Source organism: Parus major, chromosome 8, assembly GCF_001522545.3.
Source record: "Parus major isolate Abel chromosome 8, Parus_major1.1, whole genome shotgun sequence".
Lineage (NCBI taxonomy): Eukaryota > Metazoa > Chordata > Aves > Passeriformes > Paridae > Parus > Parus major.
Window position 1 is genome coordinate 11,862,630 of NC_031777.1, and position 24,852 is coordinate 11,887,481.

At 36.6% G+C, this 24,852-nt stretch overlaps 1 protein-coding gene across 2 annotated transcripts in view; it reads left to right on the top strand.

Moving 5' to 3' along the window:
• Positions 1-24,852, top strand: part of OLFM3 (olfactomedin 3) — a 56,261-nt gene that overhangs the window by 12,414 nt on the left and 18,995 nt on the right. The window contains exon 1 of one of the 2 annotated variants that reach the window (XM_019007699.1): positions 21,165-21,308. The exons of the other annotated variant lie outside the window; for it this stretch is intronic. Within the exon in view, the coding sequence (XP_018863244.1) occupies positions 21,180-21,308 (129 nt within the window). The 5' untranslated portion in view covers positions 21,165-21,179. Of the gene's footprint in view, positions 1-21,164; positions 21,309-24,852 lie in introns of those variants that run through there. 2 annotated transcript variants of the gene reach the window in all.

Genomic DNA, 24,852 nt, shown 5'->3' on the forward strand with positions numbered 1-24,852 from the left:
GTGTTAGAATGTTCCCATACCTTTGGCTGGGTCAGCAGGCCTGTGCCCATCAGAGATCATGTGGACAGAAGATTATTGTGGACAAGCACATCAGTGCAACATGCCTATGAAGAAAATGAGGATGAAAAAGAAAATTATGCAATATTTATATTTCCTAACACACTGCCCTCAATAGATGGGAAAGAGAACAGAATTAAAATCTTCCATAAACAGTTAATCCAGTTTTTAAACAAATGTAGGCTAAAAATTGTTTGTACTACTTTTCTATCAGGCAAAACCAATGACAAAGCAGAATGTTAGAATACTGTAAGTTTGAATACACATTTGTAATTTGTACTTTCATTTGTGTAAGATAACAAATTTTGTATACTCACTTAAGAAATACCAATGTATTTATGGCTTGTCAATCCATAGTTGCTCAAATTTTAGAATTCAGATTTGTGAATTATTCATAAAATAGCTGTGCACTAGGAATTATTTATAGAAATGTTGCAGAAAATAGCACTCTTTGTAGACTGATTCTAGTAAAAGAGAAAGCTAATTTTTTTAAATTGTTTAGATCAAATTATCTGCTTAGCCTTATTATTGAGAATGCAGTGCAGTCTATTTTTAACTATGCAATGGGGCTCTCAGCACTTCAGAGTAAGACAGAGCCTAACACATTCCACTGCTGCTGTTCTGGAGGCCTGCTGTGAATGTGCAATTATGAATGGATTCAGTGTGTGAATTTGCTTTGAACTGTACTGTCTTTTATTGTGTTTCTGGCAACTGCTAAACCATCCTGTTTTGTTTCTGTCCAGAGTTCTGTCTTTTGAGAATATCATACATTACTGCAGAAGAAATAAAAGAAATCTTCCATATGAGAAAGACTAAGCAGAGCAAACAACATGACTGTTTTTGTGGGATTCACAAGGGATTAATATAGTACACTCTCAAGACAAAAGATTTCCTTATTCTGTAGCTAGAAAGAGAATGTGTTGGAGGTACAATTAAAATGCGTTAGGACCCCTAGGCCAGTGTTTCTGCACAAACTACTTGCAAACATTATCTGCACTGCAGCAGGGAAACAGTGGCAAAGGCTGTGGATTGACTTCTGGCCTTATCTATGGTCTCTGTTTTGAACTGAGACATGCTGCAGCCCCTGAGCACTGTCAGAAGTCAAAGAAGTTGTTCCAGTTGAAGATCTGACCCTAACTAAATTCCAAGGTGTAATTTTGTGGTGTTACTGAGTCTAGAGTGATCCTGCCATCGCCAAGCCAGTAATTACTGGCTGTGCCTGGGCTTGAGATCAGTACAGCCCTAAAAAGTTAGATAAGAAAAAATCTGGCCACTATTATTTAATATCCTTGACCTCATTTTCTTCCTTCCCTCCTACTCACTAAAGGAATCCTAAGCTGAAATAACAAGATATTTTTTGCATCATTTCTGTCACCAGAGGTTCTCAGAGAAATCCAGCTGAGTCAGGAGCCATTCTAGAGCTGAAAAGAAGTCTAGTTTCTGTGTAGTGGAATTCTTAATTGCCTTTTCTCTTCTCCTTGAAACCTTTTTAACAAAGAAAGTCATGCAGCTATTTACTCCTTGTTCATCATTAGCTAAATAAAACTCCATAAATATTTCATTCTGTTAAAACCTTAATATTCAAATAAACCAACATACTCCAGCAAACACATCCATTATTACAGATTACTCTGAGTTGATTTGGCACATATAAAGATTTTTTCCACCCTAAACAATAGCTACTTGTTTTTTATGTTTCAAAAGAGAAGAAAATAATCCTGAGTGTCTTCATTCTATTTGTCTGGTGAACCAATGAGCAAAAGCAATTTCCAGAGAACAAAATTTTGATATCCTTAGTGGTGTAAACTAGGTACCATACTGAAGACAGTCACTTCAGGGTTAGTCCTAGATAACAGAAGACACAATGTGCCTCTATAATTCTTGAGAAGACAGATACACTTGCATAACACAGTGACATTTAATTCTTGGAGTCATCACTAGCAACCACCTTAAAGTACACTCTGAATTGCCTTTCATACTCAGAAATGTTTATGGAAGTAAACATCATTTATATTCAGTAAGGATTTTGCTCATTGCTCATCATTTTTCTATTAGTTATCATTCAGATGCTGTTTCATTTTTTGCTAACACCAGGACTGGATATCTACAAAACACAGATATGGTAGTTTGAATTCATGCTTCCAGGGGGTTTTTTTTCAGCTCAATTTTCAGGGACCAATTTGAGAACAGTGCAATAGCAGAGTGTGAAAAAGAGAATGGTTCCATCCTTTCTGGGCACAGTAACAAACAATTTCTTTTACTATGCACACTTGTAACCAAGTAATTAGGTTTGGTAAAGAGGCAATATGGAACAAAATTCTTCCTTATCCTGCCTGAATAAGGATTTAGGGATTTAGCTCTGATTAACAGTTGCTTCACATTATTAATATACTATTACCTTGTGTAATGGTGAGAGAATATGTTGTTACCTAGTGTTTAGTATTTATTGTATTCAATCTAGAAAAAAAGTGCATTTATGTGTTGTCTCACACATGCATTTATATTCTCCATACATTGTGAAATAGCATATAAATGTGCTACTTCCTTGTACACAAGTTATATTTTAGTTATACCAAATCTGCACCTCATGGGCTAGATTTCACCACCAGTGTATTCAATTACAATCAATAAAGGTCACTTCTACCTCCCTCTCTGTCACCAGGGTTTTAGCAATTTAACTGTAGGTTCAAATCTGTGACAAGAACACACATTCTTCATATCACATGGAAAGTAACAGGATTTTAGAATTCCTCTTTGTTGCTAGGCTGGACTGAACATGTTAAAATATTATGACATCCTTAGGTTAAATTCTCTGTCAAAATTAAAATCAGTATTATTATAATCAAAGAGAAATTAAGGAGAAATTTGAAACACAGTGAAATAGTAAATAACTCAGTCAGACTTGTTCCAGACTTAAATACTTTCTGTGAATTCAAATTTGATTGACCAAAGAACCCAAGCTTGGATAACCTCAGATTAACCCTTATGAAGCAGTTTTGGGGAGTCCCTCTGAGAAGCTCCTGTGTGCCTCACTGTACTATTCGTCTGCCCTTTACTGACTGAACCTGAAAAGATGAAAGTGCAGTAGAATTATTTGCCAAGTGACACAAGTTGATCCCTTGTCCTTAATGAAAATTGTGTTTCAAAACCTTCAAGCTTTTCTAGCATGTAGAGTACAACTCATTTCCAGATGAAGTGAGACATTCTTTCTCTCTTTATAATATTGTAAAGAAAGCCTTTGGAAACTATATAGTTTCCAAATGATGCCCTGGGGATACAATTCTCAATGATCATTAGATTGGTTTACTATTATATGAACAGCACAAAGAAAGAATTGTTTCCCCTTTAATCCCAAAGATGTTAATGATTGCTGTTAATAAAAGAAAGTATTTACTATTCTTGTCACACTGCCTAATTTGCAATGGCATATTGTCTTGGGAAGAGATTTGGTTTTGTATTCCTCCCTATTCTGAAATTCTCTATAGCTTCTTGTGGGAAGAACAAAAGAACAGGACTCGTTCTACCGCAGGAGCACACAGCTGATCTCACAATATGATGCTGAGTTCATAATGCTTCCAGGTGTTTACCAAAATAAGAGAAAGAATGATGTTTGTTGTGCTTGACTTCAGATTATGAGATTTTAGGAGTATATACTCCTGTACCATTGAGAGACTGGTCCAGGGCTCACTTTGGTTTTTAATGTTTCTTGTTCTTTCCATTCTTATTCCTTCTCCATTTACAAAAGGAATAATGTGTAAGAAAAAGTATTTGTAAAGGACACAGGAGGGACCCTTCCTTTGTTCACTCTGACACTTACTTGGCATTTATTTTATCTCATTTTGGCAAAAGTACATTGCAGCTGTTTAGAAGTGATATTTAGTCTGTTGTGAACTCTGCATGAAGTATTTTTAGATTTGATTTCAGTGAGCCTCCTCTTAGTAAATTATTTCTAATTCATGTGAATTGCATGAACCCGAGAGCTCCATTAACCTTCATTATGCCTTCTCCTCACTTCATAGTCTGAGCTCACATACAAACACATAGAAAATATGTAAATGAAAGTGACTTAAAAAATATTCCAAAGTTAAACTACTGATTTTAAGAGGCACAGCTACCTTATTTATGCTAAGATCCCACAATTGTTCTGTTTGACTGCTTTTAGTGGACCAGAGCCTAATCAATAGTTTCTGACATTAGCCTTGGTTTCTTGTCAGCTCAGAAGAGCTCATTTTCTGTCTCTCTGCTGCCCTGTAAAAACATTGCTCATTTTAATGGTGTTGTTTGGGATCCTATCCCCTGACTTTAATCTCAAATGAAAAGCAAAAAAGTTTCATAGGTACTTCAGAAATTTTTCTCCTTTCCAGTTCCCTCCCTCCACTCAGGAACAAATCTTGTGCTCCCTACCTCCATCAGAACACTCACAAAATCACAGAAGATAAACAAGAAACAGAAGCTGCAAAATACCTTTAATCCATTCCTCCAAAACAGAACAATTTAACATACTTGAATCATAAACTCTTAGCCCTGCATCATCCTAGAAGTACAGCCAGAATTTCAGTGCTTTATGCTGATAGATGATGTCATAAGAGCATTTTCTCAAAAGTGAAATGAACACATTTGTCTCAAACTAAGACTTCAGGCCATGCAGCTCTTCCCTTTTTGCTCTAAAGTCTTCAAAATCAGTGAATTAATCATGTGAGCATTAGAGTTTTCACTCCTAACTTTGTAACTATGTGTGGAGCTGGCTGATGGAATGTGTGGGTGTGATTAAGTAGATTTAAATACTGTGATTAAGTAGATTTAAATACTGAGCTATGGAAAAGAAAGGAAAACAGTTGATCAAGTTATTGCTTGATTAGATGTCAAAAATAATATGCAGCCTGCAGTTCAAGAATGTTACTCTAAAGATATCTGGCGTTCCTTCTGTTCCCCTTTAGGCTTTACATCACTTCCAGTTCATTAACTCCTTTGTTAGTGTTGTCTCAGTTACAAAATATGGTAACTTACATTGTGACTTTTAAAAATGTGGTCCAAAGAAGGGACTTTACCCTGGTTTCCTAGGAAAGTTTCTTAGAGCCCTTCTATTTCAACCAACAGGATGCTGCTTGTATTTAAACAACCTGAGCCTCCCTCCTTCAGCACTGTGAATGGTCTGGGTTTAGAAAGCAGGCGTGTTGCTGTCCTCTGGAAGTGCTCTTCTCTTTAGTACAGCACAGGACAGACTGCCTGAAAAGGTTTACCTTGGTCTCCTGTTTCAGAAATGCACTAAAACACAGATACCTGTGAGGTCAATGATACTTGGTCATATAACATTGCAAGTAGCAATGTACTAATAGATGGAAAGTAAAAACAGTTTTATAAATTCATATTTTATAAAACTCTAAAAAGCTGCAGTACAAGTTCCTCAAATCTAAGTTTTCTTTCCAAAGAGTAATTTGCACTTCCAAGACCAGAGGCAGAACCCATGTTTAGAGTCTTACGTATATTCCTTTAATTATAGGATATCCATGAATCTGTATCATAAGTAAGCAAAAATAAGTGCTGAAATAACAATCAGTAAGATTCCATAAGGTGAAATATGATGCTTTCTCTTCTAATTTCAGGGATTATATAATCAATTCATACAGAAAATTCTCTCCAGTTGTTGATTAGAACAATAGATGTTTCACTGAGCCATAAAAAAAATTATTCATATTTGCATTCATTTGTGCTTCAGTAAAACTAAATCAGTCCAGGGTAGTGTGATTCTTCCATGCATGGAATAAAAACCATCAAGAAGCACCACTGTACACAAGATCTTTAGTGATATGTGCACACTCCTTTATTGATAAGGAACTCAGGAGAGATGATAACACACCAGTCCTTTTCCCTTAAATTTGTATCTCAGTACTAGAGCCTGGCATTTCTGCTGCATTTTCCTACAGATTACAGGTTTGCCTTTCAGGGCCCTCTGACATGTGTCCAGTAAAAACACCAGAGGAGGACTGACAGGATCATAAACCACTTGCTACTGCAGCCTTGGCATTGCCATGATTTCATGCTTATTGCAGCAGAAGCCAGAGCTGACTGTGATGCCAACAAATGCCAGAAGTCCAGGAAGACAGTGAGCGAGAGAGTCATGTAATCCAGAGAGCTCTTCATGCTCAGCCATCCCTTTCCAGGCTCTGCAGGACAGCTAGAGAGTCACAAGGCATCCTAACATGAATCAGAAAGCTCCTGTTTCTTGATTTTGGTCAGCCTTCACTCTTATACTTCAGTTCTGCTCTGAGAAAGAGCTCAGTTTTCAGCTGCAGTAGTTTTCTTTGGCAGACGGTACATGTATTATCCAGCTGGAGCACCATACTAGACTGAGGAAAAGCCTTAAGGAAGGGTCATGTAGAATAAGGAATAAAGAATATTATCTTGTCGATTTAATCTGTTATTTTTTATTTGCATTCTTCTTCCCTGCTTTCTTCTTTAATCTTATATTAGCATGTGAAGTATTTCTTTTATTTTTTCCTCTCTTACAATAGATTGCAGACAACTGTTTGCCAACCCAGAAGGCTTAAATTACAATATGAATACAGACTGTGAATTGCCTTAGATTCTTCATAATTACTGAAGACAGACTTCATGCAGCAATGTAACTGTCTGTATAGAATGCTGAAAGGCTTTTATCCTGATGATTACATGCAGAATGCATAAAACAGTGTACAGTGTTACAGTTAGGCTGCAGTTCTTCTGCCTTTGGCATAAGTAATAGCGTTAAGTAATTTGGAATATAATCAGCTCTTCAACATCTGATAAAGCACGTTCTTGTTTGGGGGTGCTTTTCCAAGATACTGATGTTCCCAACTGTCAGCCCTTTCAGTTTCTATTGCATTTTTAAAGGGTCTCTATTGTCATATCAGCCACACTATTTTCCTCAGATTGTCTTAGAGATAAAAATATTTGATTATCATCTCTAGAGGCATCTAATATTTAAAATTTGAAATTTTTCACATGAAGACTGTAGGGCCAGTTTTCTCTTTTTTATTATTCATAAAGTTCCATGAGAATTCTTTTATCCAATGGAGCAGCACTTGCACTTTGTGCTCTGAAACAATATTTCCAATTCATTACATAAGGAGAAATGGGGCATCTTGTAAAGTAAGCATTAGAATATGAAGTCAGAAAGTCTGCACTGCTAAGCCAGATTGGTCTTTGGGGAAATTGGATATTTCCACTCCACTAAAAAGCTATTATAATAACATTCTTTTGACTGCCAAGCAAGCTGCATTAGAGACTTCATTTGCTCCCTGCTTAATGTATCTGACTTCTGATACCTCACTTTTGAGTCAAAGCAAGAGATTTTACCTTTTTTTTCTGTGAATCTCTTGCAACTACTGATTCCCACCCTTCATTCCTATACTGATTTAATTAGATTCTGGTATCCTTGCCAAGTCCAGCACACCATAAACTTGCAGCAATGCAGGAACAATATCTTCCAAATTAAACACTAATTCCTCCAAGACTCAAAGTGAAAAGAGAAAGAATAAAAACAATAAATGACATTTGTATCTAGATAGCATTTACATTATACATTCAACCTTGGTTTTCCAGCTTTATCTCTAGAGCACAGTGCTACTGAGGTAAAAGCTGAAGTCTCATCTGCGTTGTAAACCAGTGTTTTTATCTCCTCCATTCTGCCACCTTGCTCTGGTGTGTTACCTGATCTTGTTACATTTTGAAAGAAATATTTCCAAATCCAGTATATTCTGTCTCTGAGACTGATGATCATCTTAAGGGATTTATAGCTGTGACATTTCCTGTACATCTGGGAATTCATAGCAGAAATTAAAGTCTTCAAGGAACACTGATTGAGATACTATTTTGTGTTTTCCTATCTGGTCTACACGTAGTGCACAGTCCAAAATTTATTAATAGGTAATTAACAATACCCTCAAGGAGCAACAAGGAAAGCCCAAACTAAAAAGGCTTATCATACTAGTAGGATTTAGCAAAGCTAAGTCTACAGTCTGATACCTCAGTTACTTAATAGTTACTTAAGTACCCTCAAGCTCCAGCTCCTAGGAGAGTCTTTGACCCTGCAAGGGAGGATGGAAACCTGGAGCCAGAGTTCTGCAGGGGTCCTGTGAATCTCATCTGAACTCAATTGTTCTAATCCCAGAAAGCAAACTGTAGCACAGAAAACTAATACACAATAAGGAAGTGTTCTAGGTTCACGTATGTATATGAGCCAGCTAAAATCAGTAGGAAGTTGTATCATTTACTGAACCAACAGATAGAGAAAATGGTTTGCTAAGGGAAAAAAAGCGATTTATATGGCTTAAGAAACCAAAACCAGGAGTTCTGAAGAATCAAAAATACACAAGAGCTGAAAACAGTTTCTGTATAGCTCAGACATGTAACTTAACAATAAACAAACATGAAAGACTGCCAGCAGCAAAACATGAGGGTAGAATTCTGTATAAAAGAAGATTGCTTGAATGTCCCCATTTAGGTGTGTTTGTGTAGCCTGCTTTCCAGGCACTGGAGCATACCCATTGACTGTGGTTTATAAGTAATGTGACAAGCAACAAAATAAATGTATTTAAGGTCTCTTTCAATTTTTCCAAGGAAATAAAGTGCTTAAGCTGATACTTATTCTAAATGCTTTGGAAAAGAATTTGTTGCTTAGCCAAAAATATCTATTCTTCTTACTAATAAGCCATTGAATTTATGTAAAATTATTTGATTGACAAGTTTCTGAGGATCAAAAAGTCATTTACCACCTAAGGACTTGTTTTTCACCTATTAATAACTGATTAAAAGGAAGCTTTCCAAAACTTTTCTTTTTCATATCAGTCATATAATAAAATGCCCAATGATAAATTTAATACTTTAATTTCATCAGAATATTTTTAATTCTTACTATGGATGAAAACTGAGCATGTCACAAACTTTATGAACTGAGTTTCCCTTTAACTCATGAACTTTTCTGTATCCTGAGTTCACTGAACAATGTATTAAAAAGCTCCCAGTCCAGAGCAGAGCTTAACAATGTGAGCAAAGGTGATTTATCCAAACCACGAGGATTGTGATAGAGCTCTGGTGTAAATCATGCAAGTCATGCTCAACCTTTAAACTGATTTTGACTATAATGAGCAAAAACTGTCTGCAGAGTGACTTTCATGTAATTAAGTTACTCCAGAGCTAAAACCAAGCACTTTATTTTAAAAGTCCCCTTAAATCCTTCCAGGAAAATGTGGTATAAATTCAAGTTGAGTTTTGTTGAAGTGCCCTTCAGGAAATTACTTGTATTATTTGTAAAACATGTGTGGTAGTAAAACAAAAAGATCTCCCAAGAGGGATAATTTAGGAAAGTATTATTAACAGTCTTCAGGCTAAAGTTGCCATCCCTTGCATTGGATGTAAGACTTGCAGAAATCCGTTTCCTAAACAGTGTAAAGTAGATGAAAGCTACAACAAACTAATGCTTGGTTTCTTGTGGTTTATTTCTGCTGAAAAATTGCCTGTTACTGCCTGTTCATTAGGCATTTTCCTGTTATTCCTCATGGTCCCCTGCTAAAATCCTGCATTAATGTACCTGCCTGCTTTCCCCCTTGACCACGAGGGCTTATGAGAAGTAGGAACACAGACAGGAGGTGTCTCCCTGCAGCAGCCACATTTTCATACTAGAGAGTGTATTTCTTCTTTTTTCTTCATTAGATGCCACACTAAAAAAACAACAACAAAAAAAACCCAAAAAATAATTCTTTCAAATAGCCCTATGGCATTCCATCTGGCCCCAAAGAAAACAGATATTTTCCAAAGCACTGACTGAGGTAGAATCCATCTGGAATCACTTTTCTCCTTATTTGTGACAGATTGACTCTGTTGTATTCATAAAAAAACAAATAAGCAATAATTTGTTAGTCCATCAAAAGCAAAAAGTCAATAAGAAAGATGTGTGAAATGCAGTTTCTTCAGTTTCCCATGTTTGATTTCCACAATATTGTATCTTCAGCATCTTCCTATTTCTGTCAAACCATCTCTTTCTTTATAGATCTTAAATCATTTTATTCTAGTTATAAATCTAAAATGGATTTTCAAAGCTAACAGTTATTGGCCTTAGTGCTTTTTTATTGCTATTTAATTGCCTTAACACCACAAGCACTTTATCAAATTGGCTAATTTTTTTTTCCAGTTTCATGTTAGTAGCTTTTACTGTTATTGTTTAATGTCTTGGTGCTTTTTTAGAAGCAGGATATGGGAATCTTGGCTAGGAATACACTAATGCAAGACAAAAACTCAGAACAGAATTTTTACTTTGTCAGGACAGAGTGTTATAAAATACAGGTTAGAGCTTTATAGTCTGAACTGTACAGTGGCTTTGATTGAAATTTCCTTTCCTTGTTTTACGATCCTCGATATGAGTTTCTGCGTGTTTCTAAAATTGTAGTTTTGGATTGAAAATTCTTTCAGGAGCTCCAGCACAGGTGTGTGTCCAAGTTGTTTTTTGCCCTTGTACAAGTAGCTCTACTTTCTGTAGCACTACTAGCCAAGCTACAGAAACTAATTACAAGATTTAGCACAAATATTTTATTAAATTTCTTGGTCATTTGCTAATAAGTTAGTTAAATCTCCCTGTAAAATTAATATCAAATCTTGAAGGTTATGTAAATGCATTCATTAATCAAAATCTTGGCCCTTTTTTATTAATTAGATCTAAAAGCTTATGTAAAACTTCACCAGCATTGCCCATGAATTTTATTCTCCTAGTCACATTGCTATGTGAATTGCTATGCTACACAAGGAGTTCTTTAAAGACTCACTGACCTCGTGATTCTTAACTGGTGAATTTCCCCTCATTAAAGCTAGAAAGAAGGCCTGCGTTGAACTTCTTGTGGACAGAAACCTTTTTCTCTATAAATGATGTCTTTGCTTCTGAGCTGTTCATTGATACTTACTCCTCACAGGTTTCATATTTTTACCATGTGAGATAATAGCAGCATTTTAATTTTGATATTGTAAACAGGGGATTATGACTGCACATGGGAAGCAAGTGCTGGAGATGATATAGAATAGCCTTAAAGTGATGAAGAGACATGTAAAAATATAAGTTATGGAGAGTGTCAGTAAAAAAATCAGAAGACTTCTGATGGGGTATCATCTGAGTCTTCATAATTCACACTCCACTGTTGTCAGCTCCCTAAATCCCACAAAACTACAAAATTTCAGTCATGTCCTAAATTGTGAATGACCTTGTTTCCTTTGGTCATAAACTACAACTGTAAAAGGATAGCTGTAATGTGACTTGATGTGCATCGTTACGTTTTTTTTAGAATACATTTTCATCTTCATTTAGAAGATGAAAAATGATTTTTTTTGTGTGGGATAAGTCATTGATCGGTTTGATGTCAGAAGTGCTTACCAAGCTGTAACAGCTTTGTTCTCTTCCACTGTCACAGCCTGGAGTACCAGACACTGCTCTGCACAACTGCAAAGCAACAGCAAGCCCAGCCATTTCCCACCAGCTCCTCGACTGCTGCAGTCCTGGTCTGTAGCAGCTGAAAAACCACCCAGCATTAGGCCAAGAACACAACTTCCTAACTGAGAAGAGAACAGGATTCAGTGCCTCTTTCAGACACACAAGGAGGGAGTAAAGGATAACACATGACAGGGTGAAGAATCACAAGTGTTGAAATTATTAACCTTTAAGTACCACTGCTACATTCAAGCTACATTACTATTGGGAGCATAGCTTTTTAGATTATGTCTCCAGTTTTAATTTTCCATAAGTTTGAAAAAATACCTACATTTATTTTCTGTGCTAGTTTTATAAGAACTTTCAATGTACACCACTCTTGTAATCAAAAGAATGTGGCCTCTCTAATAGTTGTTAACTGCTGCCCATATGGATTTTTCTGAGCGTTGTGCTGATACTAAAAGTCTACAGAGTGGTGTGGCAATCACACCTGAGTCAAACCCCTGGTAGAAATGGAGGAAGGGAAGTCAGAATTCACATCACTTCTTTCAAAGCAGAGATCTCTGGTTATCCAACACATTTGCTGAGCCTGGAATCCTGGAATATCATGAGCTGTATGAACATCAGTAACCTTATTTGTCTCTAAAATGAGGCAACTAAGAATATTAACCAGTTCAAGATTTTGTTAACTCTCAAGGAAGGATCTCAACCTTCACACAGCAGGCAGTGTGCCTGAGGTGACAGAATGACCAGGCTGAGAATGGGCACACTCCTCATAACTGCCACTGTGCCCATGCTTAAATCCTAAATTTATTTTAAAAGGTGCTTTGAATTGTCTTTTAGGCATCTTTCTTTTGGTATATTCAAGTGACAAGGTAGGAGCAAAGAGCCAGTAATCCCTAATAGCTCACCATTATATCTCAGTTTTTTCAGAGCCATTTTTTCCCCATGTCTTCCTTCCTGCAGCTTTTTCTTTCCTCCTAAGAGTTTTGCAATGTTGTGGTAAACTTTGCATGTTCAGAGTGGCTTTTACAATCTTGCTTCTCCCCCATATACAGAAATCTCAATCACCCAAATCAAAACTTAGAAAATTGGCATTTTACCATTTCAGGGAAATGGTAGCCAAGACTAAACCACACATTTTTTAATTTTTCTGTATTTATACAAGCCACTGTTACTGCTTGAGAGATAAGAACACTGATCTTCAAAAGATCTGGGACATATTTGTGGTGGTTTTATTTATATTCAGCATTGTTCGTTGCTGTGCATTAAAGAAGTGCATTTCCCACAGTACTACCTTCAGACAACAACACCAATTTAATATATTTCTCTTTTTGCTCACAGGGGGCTGGGACCTTCTAATTTGACACTCAAACTCCTCATCCATGAGAAGCTGCAGTTGCTAATAGCATTCTCAGCAGCCCTATGAAAGGCAGCACCCATTCCTTACAAGGATAGATTTAACTCAACCCTCAGGGTCACACACCAATTTAAATTATTTCAGTAAAAGAAGAAAAAATATAGGGTAAAGGGGAAGATTAATAGAAATGAGCAATTGAATCCCTTAAAGTGCTGTATTATTTAAAACTTTTATTTCTGTTCTGTAAAACATAAATAGGAAATTGAAAAGGCAGCAAAAGAAAACCAGTATGTCATAATTTCAGTAAGGTTTATGGTATATTCTCTATTATTTTTCTTCAAATAATACAATTTTGATTTTTTTCCCATATAAACACCTTCAGTTCTTCTCAGCATTATTCAGTTCAGAAACTTCCAGGATTAAACAGCCTTAAAAAATAGCAAGTGTTTGCTTTCTGTGCCCTTATTTAAACATAAAAGTATTTTACAGCCTCTGGGATCATGCTTTGTGGCATATCCGTACATTGTTTTACCCACTGCTGAAATGCAGCCTGTTTTACTGAGCTGAAACACAGCACCTGGCTCATTGTATTCAAAGCACCATACAGCACTAAGAACACGTTAATTATCCAACTGAAACTGCAAGCAGCATTTTGCTAGACAGAACATAGCTAACTATTGGAATTCGGCCACAGCATTTGGATTTAACACATCTCTTGTCTTGCAGGCAATATTGCCCATGGAATTTTCTCAATATTCACAGTACTTGTAAGCTTTCATCCCTGTTTAAGAGTAAACTAGGCCTTCCAGGATGGTGTCAAGAAGCAGTATACATTAAAAATTGATTTGCTTGAAATGAGACACATTCACAAAATCTTGTTCTTTGAAGATGTTGCAGGAAATGTGGTGCTTTGTGAATAGAAATGTAATTTTCTTTCTTAAACTTTCTGCCTACAGAAAAAGGTCTTTATATCTCAAGAAGGAAATGTTGTTAATGCCACCATTGCTAGAAAATCCAAACAGGAAGATGCTACAGACTTTAAATGCCATTATCAATGCCATGCTGGTTAAACCTATAAACTCTTGGTTAATACTGTAGAGCCTGTAGGTTGTCAGACCTCTGGGAGTAAGCTCAGCTTTAAACTTCTGAAGTATTTTTCCCTATTTCATCTCTACAGAGAATATGACAGGGATGTTAGAACAGGGTATCAGCTTGATGTGACAGTTTGAGACTTGCCAAAAGAATGTTTGGAAACATGGTGGGATGAAGGGCAAGTCAGCAGGATAACCCTTCTCACCTTACTTTATTTATTAGTCAGTCTTGACAGTTATCTGCATGGGGAAATACAGGAGAACATAGCCAAGTATTTCTGTAATGCAGAGCTGTAAATTTACAAAGAACAAAGACTTGCTTGTCAGAATGCAGCTGAAATCAAACAGTAGATGGTTCCTTTGCTCTCAATTTCAAAAACAGCACTTGGCTAAATGAAAATACATGCTGCTAAATAAAAAGGAGATGAGCTGATTTCTGGACTCTAAGGAACAGCTCCTTTCCACACAGCAAAGCTACTCTTTCCCTCTTGAAATGCTGCATCTGTGTCCAGACCACCGGAATCATGCCCAGGCATAAGAGGAAAAGGTGATTAGGATGTGTGGCACCAACAAACACTGCAGTTTGCTATGGGCCAGGATTCAACCCCATACCCTAACCCTGTTGTGTTTATACATGCAGACACATCCCACACAGTCTTTTTCCAAAGACAAAATTCCCCTTTGACAGGGAATTTTATTTTGCAAACCCTTCCACTTTCATTTCAGTCTTCTCACTTGCAAAGATTCAAGGAGTTTTTTAAAGGCACTGAACAAATTTACCTGTTATCTATTAAATGTGACAGTCCACAGGCAAGCTCCAGTTGAGGGGTCTGTAAATGCTGACTGCAAAGCTGTAAGCTTGTACTAACCAGAGGAAGGGCCAGTTACACTGCCCATTCTCACAGTCTAAATACACTTTGGCTCTAAGTAGCTTAGGTTTCTGTTTTCAAACATCTAGCTGCAGTCAGAGCCAGCTGAAACAACTTATTTTATTAAATTACAATGGAATTTACTGATTTTCATGGCTCAAGCTCCAGGATTATATATAATCTAAGTTTGTGGGCAATTTCAGTTTCAGATCCTTTAATTTCTTAGAATTTACTCTCAATGAAAGCCAGATCACCTACCTCACTCAGCCTCAACAGAATAATATGTATTTTGAAGATGGAAAACCAAGATTGTACATAAAGAATGAGAATTACTCCAGGAGGAATTCTGTATAAATTCTCATATCCAATCCGTACAATTTTCAAAGGAAAGCAAAATTGCAACAAATTCCAGACCCAGAACCATTCAACATTGCACCCTGCCATCCATTCTGTGGATGCTCAGAGCAAGATAAGGGATCCCAAAATCCTCTAAAATGCAGTTTTCCAGCCTCTGTTAAAGGGAAAAGGACTGTCTGCACAATATTTAGTAATTATCTACCAAATAGATGTCTCCATATATTTTAGAAAATATGCTTTTTCTCCCATTAGATCCATCATCATATCACACATTAGAGAGAAAAGCTTTTGAGGTTTTATTGAGTACCCGATATAAATTTGATTCAAAATTAAAGTGGCAGAAAATCAACAGAAGAAGCTTTTCTTTTCATTGGACTTCGTCCTTCCCCACCCATTGGTTTTTCCCAGCTGTTTCAATTAACTGTAGATTTTGCCTAAATCAGGCTGCCCATCCTGCTTCCTCTTTCAGTCAGTTCTCATAATGAACTAATTCTTCTGTGGAGACACTACTTTGTTATTCTGTACACTTGGGATTTGCAGAGCACAAGAGAATAGGTGTGAGAAGAACATGAAAATGTTCTTTAATGTCTTCATTCAAAAGAAGCTCCCTGAAGCCTGGAAAATGAACAAGCAGATAGCTAAGACCATTTCAGGAAGGTCACCACCACAAGAGCATTGGTACAGAAGCATGTAATGGACAACACTAAAAATCCCTTGCTCAATACTTCCCTAAGTGGAGACACCTGACTGCAGAATGTCACTGTATATGCACAGATGAGCTGTGAAAAGAGAGTTTCTAACATACCTCTCAAACTGCCCTTAAAAGCACCTGGATATTGCTACTCACAAAGAGCACTGTGAAGCCACAGGGTTTTATTGAACAAAAACAGAGTAAGATGAAGAAGGCACAGTTCTCTAAATTCAGAGAACTGCAGTTGAACTGATGGCACAAGTCTGTGCTTTCTCAGTCCATCTGCAGCTCTCTGAATGTTAATTGCCATTCCAGTTCTGAGAACTTTGCTTTGTGCATGCATTAACCTAATGTGAATAAATAATCATGCTCAGGAACATGACTAATGACTAAGGTACTGCATTTTTTTAAACTAATGTACTACTGAGCACAATATATCACATGAAGATAAAGAACTGAATACACTGTAGAACAACAGTGCAGTGAGGTAAACTGGCTTTTCTTTTTGAGCTTACTTTCTAAACCTAACCTGTCAAAATACAGACTTCCTGAGATTTAAGATTCCTCATTTTGTTCTGCTTCAAAGGAATCTAATTAAGCCAGCTGAGCCATGAGTATGCAGTCATTTCTACAAAAAATGCAAGGTTTCAGGTGTTTACATGGTAGCATTTACCCATGAACACAATTTTGAATTACAAGAATTATTTAAGGTAGCATTGTGTTTTACATATATTAAATATGCTGATATCAGGATTAAGTGACTGCTGCTGAACTTCACTATTTCCTCTTTCTTACACTCAGTATTTTCCTCTGGAAAGGAGGAAATTAATTTTGGGGCGTATGGCTGGATAAATTCTCACATGTTGCTGGACATTTCTTCTGTTGCTATTCCTAATACAGATGTTAATTATTTTTTACAGTACAGAGATCCTACTACCTCAGTTGTAATAAGATAATGTTGGGATATATTCTCATTTTCAGTAGACTTAATCCCTATCAAAATGTAACAGGATCTCAAAGTGAAAGTAAATATCAGAGACTAGGAGAGCCTTAAGACTATTTATTCAATTAGGGTCTTAAATAATATCTTTAATAACCCTACCAATTTGTAATATAGTAATTGAATATTACAGGATTAGCATACAATAATATTAACAACACTGAAATTGCTACAGATTGGCAGACTTTTATGTAAGATCAAAATATTACACCTGAAGTTATTCTGTACAGATTCAGCTTTTACTGGCTTTAGAAGTTAACTAAAAGAGGAAGCTATCCTACCAGCAGAAATTTAGAGTAGTAAAGAATACTGTACAGATTTTAGAATTGCTGTTTCATTCTAGCTTTTGTTCAGAAGACTAATTCACAGCAGTTAATCATAAACCAGAAATGTGAAATTGCAGCTTAAAAAAAAAACAAAACAGAAGATACAGAGCTAAAATGGTCATAAAGTTTTGCTTCTCCTTCCTAACAATACAACAATAAGTCTTCAGTTATTCTCTGGCTTCAGGTGTGATCTTTGTATATGTGACCTCAGATACGATAGAAAAATTTTCTACTCTTTGCTTGTTATTTTTTAATGTACCCGATTATTTATGGTAAAATGCAGCTAAAATTATTTTAACATTTTATTTCCTTAACAAAAAGAGGGTTTGAACACTTACACAGTTCTGGTAAAAACACAAACAAAATATAGTTTCATTTAGTATTTCCATTGTTCAGGAGAAAAACATTTTTAAGACTGTGTTCCCATCACTTCTTCTTTGCAGTAGTGCTCTGAAGCAGTATTTGGCAAAAGGGTATACAAAATGGGAAATATCTGATACACAGGATATTGACAATTCCACAGAGCACGTGCTGTGCCTGTGTAAGCACACTTCCATCTGCAGCAGCCCAGGATGCAGCTGCCATGTATTTGTAGCCCTAGAAGAAAGGGTTTGCAGCTTCCCAGGGTGATGCTCACTCCTGCAGCCCCTGGGCTCCAGACACTTGTCCAAGCTGCCCTCATCCCTGCACTGCAGCACAAAGAGCCTTTAAAGCCCCTACAGCAGATCTGACTTCAGCACCACGGGGATGCCAGTGCTCTGGTAATGTTAAATTACATAACCAGTCTAGAGGAATAGAGGATCACCTCCTGCTGAGTTCTGGAACGATGTCTCCAGCAGCAATACTGGGAATCACATGGCAGCAAACTTTCACAGTTAAACCAGTTGGAAGAAAATAAAGTGATAAACTGCATTAATGAATATTCTGTCACAAGAACCAAGGAGCATGTCATCTGTTAGAAATAATCATAATAACTCCACAAACAGCATTCTTTCCAGGAGCTGAAAATACCCTGGATGAAGGATAATTAGCAGTAATTTTTAATCTGGGCATCAGAAAAGTCTTTTAGTGCCTTTTGAATGTATTTTGTCAATGTTAAAATTCAGGAGGAGAACAACTACGTTGTTCTGTGAAACAGCAAATGTTAAAGAGAAGAATATCAAAAATGTCAAAAGCTTCAATTCAGTGTGGTAAACCAAGATTCTATCATTACATTCAGGAAATGTCTTGGAATTGAGGTAATTAGTGTGCTTATTAAACTTCTGAAAGAGAGCAAGAAGAAAAAAAGGTGATAAAACTGATGAATTAAAATCTTTTTTCATATTAGGTCTAGATAGATGTTGAGACACTTCAGGAGAATCTAATAAAACTGGAAAATTATCCAACATTATCAAATGTTACCTAATCCATATTGGAAGTAATCAGTGCAGGTCCTTGGGAAATTGACAAATTGCCAATGAAACGTGACGGTTCAGCAAAAAGCATCACTTTTGATGTCAGTCTGGACAGTTCAGTTGGACATCTGTTCAGGGCTTTGAGCCCCTCTCCACAGAAGGGAGGTTCTCACAGAAGGGAGAAGGGAGGTTTCTCCACAGGGAAAGGTTCAAATGCCTGCACCTACCAAACTGAGGTAAAGGCCTGACTCACCTCTCAGTCTCAAAATCACCATATCGAGAATGGACCACAGGGACTCTCTACGAGAAATGTACATAATGACCACCATCAGCAATCCAAGCTTATATAACTTTATCTCCTGAAACACAGAAAACACTCTGAGTAAAATAGCTGTGGGCACATAGCATTTCTCAAATTTGTGATCTGTGCACAACTTCTAGCAATAACGTTTTTCACAAAGGCATCATTCAGTTGTGGAACTCCATGCAGGTGAATGTTGTACCTCCTGAAAGCACAGATGACTTTAAAAATTACTTGATAAATTCAGGAGAAAGCATCATGAACACAAATTTGCACCTTCTGGCCCAGTTAGTATCAGTTTGCTGGAAGATTACACTAAGGAATGTATTAATGTGCCTCTGTTCTGTTCTTACACTCCTCTTGTAAGCACCTATAGCTGCCCATTGTAGTCAAAGGAACTAAATGGATCAGGGAGACTGATCCAGTGCAGTTTTTATTTCACTGGGATACTTTTCTTGTAAATCAGCAAAAAAACCCAATGTTTTCTTCAGATATCAGCAACTATAAGTTAATAGTTTCAAAGCAATTCTAGTTCTCTGCAGAGAACAGCCCTTGTGTGTTAGTTTGTTCCAAGACTTTTGGAAAAAGTATGTGAAATAAGTCAGAAAGCAGGCAAACCACTGTATGCAGTCAGTATGCTACAGGTAAATAAAACCAAGATATATTTAGTATTGAATTATTTGCATATTTAGGTCTTTTACTGCAATGCTTATATATACAGGGAAACTAGAAAAAAGCTTATTTTCTTGTGCAGAAGCTGTACATAAGCAGACTCATACTTCCACTGTATTGAGATATCTTTTCAGTGAATTAATTTTTTGAGTATTTTAAACATTTCACAGCTCACCTTACTGTGTAACTACCACATGATAGTTAACAACTGGATACACTGGTTTTCTATTTTCTATTGCTGGGTGACTCCTTAAGTTTATATTATAGCTCTCAATGGGTTTTTCAATTTCTTTTTTAAAAAATAAGTTTACAAGTGTCTTCCTTAAACTGCAGAGATTTATGGAAATCATTCTGAATGGATACTGAAAGAGAAATATCTAGCCTGAATGAGTGTACAAGCTCTGAGTATCTGAAAAACTGTTTGCAGAGTTACAGTAGCTTTAATAAATACATCAGTGATGACACACACATAAATATACATCCCTTCAGTTTCACTGCATGCAGAGTTCCTTCGTAGAACTGCCAAAAGTCCTTAAGAAAAAGTAATTTGCTTTTTTGAAGCAAATTCAGAAACTAAATCCATAACTGCCCTGGGGAAAATGCAGTAGCCTGTCTCTCAGAAAACTTTATGTAAGTTTTCTCTTAAATAACTGCCATTAGAAGTCCTCACTCAGCACTTCTTTTACAAATAATTCTTAAAAAGTAAAACTGCCCCTATGGCACAATGATTTCTAGACTGTTTTTTCTGCATTTCTTTCCCCCCCTACACTCAATATATGAGTAAGATACATTGCTACAGAACCTGCAGCTCATTCTACAGCACTAGGGACCAGAAGATTTAACAGCAAAGCCAAAAGGAGTCTCAAAATATGCGATCCCCAATTTATCTTCTGCCTGCATCCAAGCACCAATGAAGACATAGTGAGTCTGCCAGCCCTGGAAGTAATGCAATAAGTCTTGGTACAAAAACTTGTAAACTAACAACACTGAGAAATGTGACTCTTCACAGCCTCAATGTTCTTTTATGAACAGTAAAGATCTTAATAACAAACTGTCAATAATAAAGTCACTGATGTCTGTCATTTATGAGAGATCAGCAAACCACAGGAGGTCCAGAAAAGTTCTTGCTTTGATGAACAGGCTGATAGTTCTGCCCCTTCCTCATGAGCAAGTACAGAACCATATTTACAAACAGACTGGGCATATTTCTGCCAAAGCACTGATGAGGAGTGGGGGGTTATTTGTGCTCAGGATTTTGCATTTCAGACAGGAACACACTGCTGTGCCTGGACTGAACTAATTAAGGGCTAATTGACTGTCTAGCACCTATAAAGAGATAATTCACCCAGCCATCTCCCACTGGAAACTGCAATGACTATTAGCATAGAAAGGATTGTTTATTTAGTGGTCGGCATAAGACAGTCGTAACTATTTGTTAGTAAGAGCAGAAAGAGGGCAAATGAGGATATGAATGTTTTTAATGGATGATTAAATCTGGGTAGCTTGATCTCCTTTCATGCTGTGCATGTTGTGTGCTGCAGTCACGCCTCTCACTGCCAGCCTGCACTGGGATGATAATCACTCACTATGAAAACTCATTAGCTCCACAGAAATGAGTCCTCCGCTGCTGAAGCTTGGTGCTGTTCTTAGTACCATGGCAATGATCTCTAACTGGATGTCCCAAACTCTCCCTTCTCTGGTAGGACTAAATACCACAAGAATAACCACTTCAGATACTCTAGTAAGTAGCTGTTTTATGTTGCAAGCCATCTTAATGCTGAATTAGTGTTTAAGTGGCAGCAAAGGCGTTAGTTTGTTTCCTCTTTGTAAATCTCTTTTTTAGCTACTAATCTTCCTATCATCTCTTAATGCATGCTTCTTTTTGGGCATCATAAAACTGCACACTGGTAAGCATGTTGTGGTCTTACTATGAAAGGGAAGGTTTCAAAATAGTATCATTAAAGATGTGAGAACAAACGCCTTTATCTTGAGCATGAAATACTAAAAAGAGTACAGCAATTTCTTTTTGTTTGTCTAGCCTGTTCTTCCTATCTTTACTGCTCTAGAAAAATGCATTGTGTTGTCTAGAAAAATTATATCTGGCACTAGCTTTCTTTTTGAAAATTGGATAATGTTACCTAGTAACTATTCACTACAATATGCAAAGGGTCTGATTCCTCCCTATTTTTCTTTATTGGAATGCAGTTAAACAAATAAATAGTTGTTAGAAATAAAATAACATTTTATGGTACTAAACCTCCTGGTACTAGGAGGTTAGATACCAGAAATTTTTAAAGGCTCATAATGGGAATAACACAAATGACAGAAATATCACTTTGTATCATTGACACTCATATCAGCAGCCTCAGTTAATAAAAATATACAGGAAAGCTGTGAACAGATATGAACTCATGAGAAGCCTAAAAAGTCAAGTAACACTTTAATAGGATGAGAGGGAACCCTATCCTGGTATTTATAAACTAAATTAGAACATAATTTTCCTAAATGCTTAGTAAAACACTCTTGTCTGTGGATCTTTTTGTGCAACTGCAATCAGTTGTTTACATAATAATAGGTTATGTAAAATATAAATTTAACTATTTGTATAGTAGTTCACCGTTCTCAAAGCTCAGAATTTTTAAACTAAAAATTATGCATTTACTAACCAACAATGTAATAATTGAATATATGCATGCTGGAAAAATACTACTGCAGAAAATCACTGTATTTAGTCTATAAATATTACTACTTCAAAATTAATTATGTTATAAGAAAAATGTCATTGTGTTTTAGAGCAGCAAGATGAGAATACAAAGAAAAGCTCTGTTTTATTTTCCTTACAAGTAATTCTGTCTCAGTGACTTTCAGTATATATTGCTAGTTCTTGTGGCTGTATATTATAAATTCCCTATCACATTTACATCCAAGTTTAAAGTTGCAGCTGAATAAGTACAAGATGCACATTAGTTATTATGATGTATATAAATATATATATATATATTTATACACAAGTATATGTGTTTATACTGATATGTTCAGATTCCAAGTAGTACAAAACTGTCATGCTTCCCTTGGCTACAACAGGGCATTGCTGATAGAAATGCCTTCTAAATATTATTTCAAGAATGCTCTTTTCACTCATTAAGTTGAGCTATGTGCATATTTTTTGTTTTGATAAGGGTAGCAGGAGTGCCAGTAGAGCGGGGAAAGTGATCATAAAAATTTGATTATCTGAGCTTGGCAACATCTGTCAAATAAAGAAAATATGAATTTCAATCATGTATGGTTCTTTTTGCACAAAACCAAGCACCACAAATCTGGTACCTTTCTTAAAGCTTTAGATGTTGGTTGCAAGACTTTATGCCCCAAGTGCTCAGTAATACCAGGGTCATCACTGAGTGATTTTTGGCTGCCATCCAGAGTTCCCCATGGGCAGCTTCTCCAGTGAACTCTGCAGCATGAGCACTTCTCCAGAATTTCTCTCCTAACACATACACAGCTCATAAATTGTGTATATTGTACAATGTGAAAAATGAACAAACCCTCCCAGTTTCCTCCCTTCAGCTGGAAGAGCTGTACAGGGATGTGGGGTCAGGTAAAGGGCCTCCTGAGTTTCAGTACCACAGCTGAATTTGCAAGACAAACCAGAAAATACTGTTTAAGCAAACATCCTAAGTAAGGTACTGTCATTTGACCTGTCACTATAGTAACAACAGAGGTAGCTGTAACAGTTTTATCAGAATGTATAAAAGTGCGAGGGAAAAAATAAACCTTTGAGAAGTGAAATCAGTCTTTAATACAACAGCCTGCCATGGCAATGGTTAATATTGGGCTTTATAGGGACTTCTCTGTTTTACCCAGATTTTCAAGAAAATTTATTATTGTTATAGCAAAATTTATTATTGTTGTTTTCCACTTGTTATTTCTTTTCTTGCTTGTTTACTAAGGCCTGTCAGCAGTAAGCCTGCATTTGAAAAGTTGATGCAGTAGCTTCTGGAAGGTTTTGATGACTTCTAGCTCTTTTTCTGCACAGCAGTTTCTGCTTGAAGTAGGGATTAAATGTCAAGCTAAAACAATAACAGAAAAATAAAGCAAAGTGTACCTTTGCATGCATGCATGTTTTTCTCTGCCAGCACTCATATTACCCATCCTAATTAATGAAGGAAAAAATCCTTCCTAAAATTCCAAATAGAGGGAATCACAGAAAAATTCATAGAATTTTAGCCTACATTTTGGTACTATGTGGGTGCTTATTTATTCATGGGCAGTCAGTAACCATGCTCTTGGTTAACCAATCTCTCTCACTGTGAGAAACATTTTCTCAAACAGAAGTTACCTTTTTTAATCAGATGTATTTTAGACACCATAAGAGAATATCTGCTAAGTTAATCATTACAGTGTTTTTTATTTCCTTAGATAAAGCCTAGAAAGATACTTATAATCTCTCTGGCCTAAATAAGTACCTTTGATAATTCAGATAGGATTATACAGCTTTACTATTGACTGCGTCATCCTGCTGTTTCATATATTGTCCACTGTAGAAAACTTACTTGAATCCAGTGAAAACAGTTGCCCACAGTCTAAATGTAGCAGGCATAAGGCACATTACAATAATTTATCATGAACTTATATTAATTACTAAAGGAATTATAATCAGAAGCTCTGGGTTCCTGAACATGTTCCTGAACTTCCACAAAAAATTTAGTTTCCTTGCTGTTACATGACCACACTGTTTGACCCTAAGTTCTACAAACATAGAAACTACTGGGGTAAATAAAGCTTACACTTTTCAAGGGTTACAGCCTTGAAAGGCTTAACTTGTTAAAGCTTGCAATTTTAGTAGCTTCTCAAAACCTATTTAAATTGTCTCTACAGATGTAATTTCATTTCATTTTTATTGTTCTCCATGTCTTAAGCTAAATTCCATTTGCCCTAAAATTAAGGTGCAGAGAATGCCATAGAAGCAGTATAATTTAGCAGAACACTGGTTCTGCCTTTCTAGAAAAACCTAAGGCATCTCATCTTTTTTACAGGTGAGAGAGAATGGGTACGAATGGAAGGGACCGCATTGGGTCATCTGGTCCAGCCTTCCTGCTGAAATGATCCTAGAGCACATGGCACAGGATTGTGTCAGATGATTCTGGAATATCCAGTCAGGGAGACTCCACACCCTCTCTGGTCAATCTGTTCCAGTGCATGGTCAGCTGCACAGGAAAGAAGTTCTTCCTCATATTCAGGTGGAGCTTCCTGTGCCTCTGTTCATGCCCATTGCCCCTGTCCTGTTG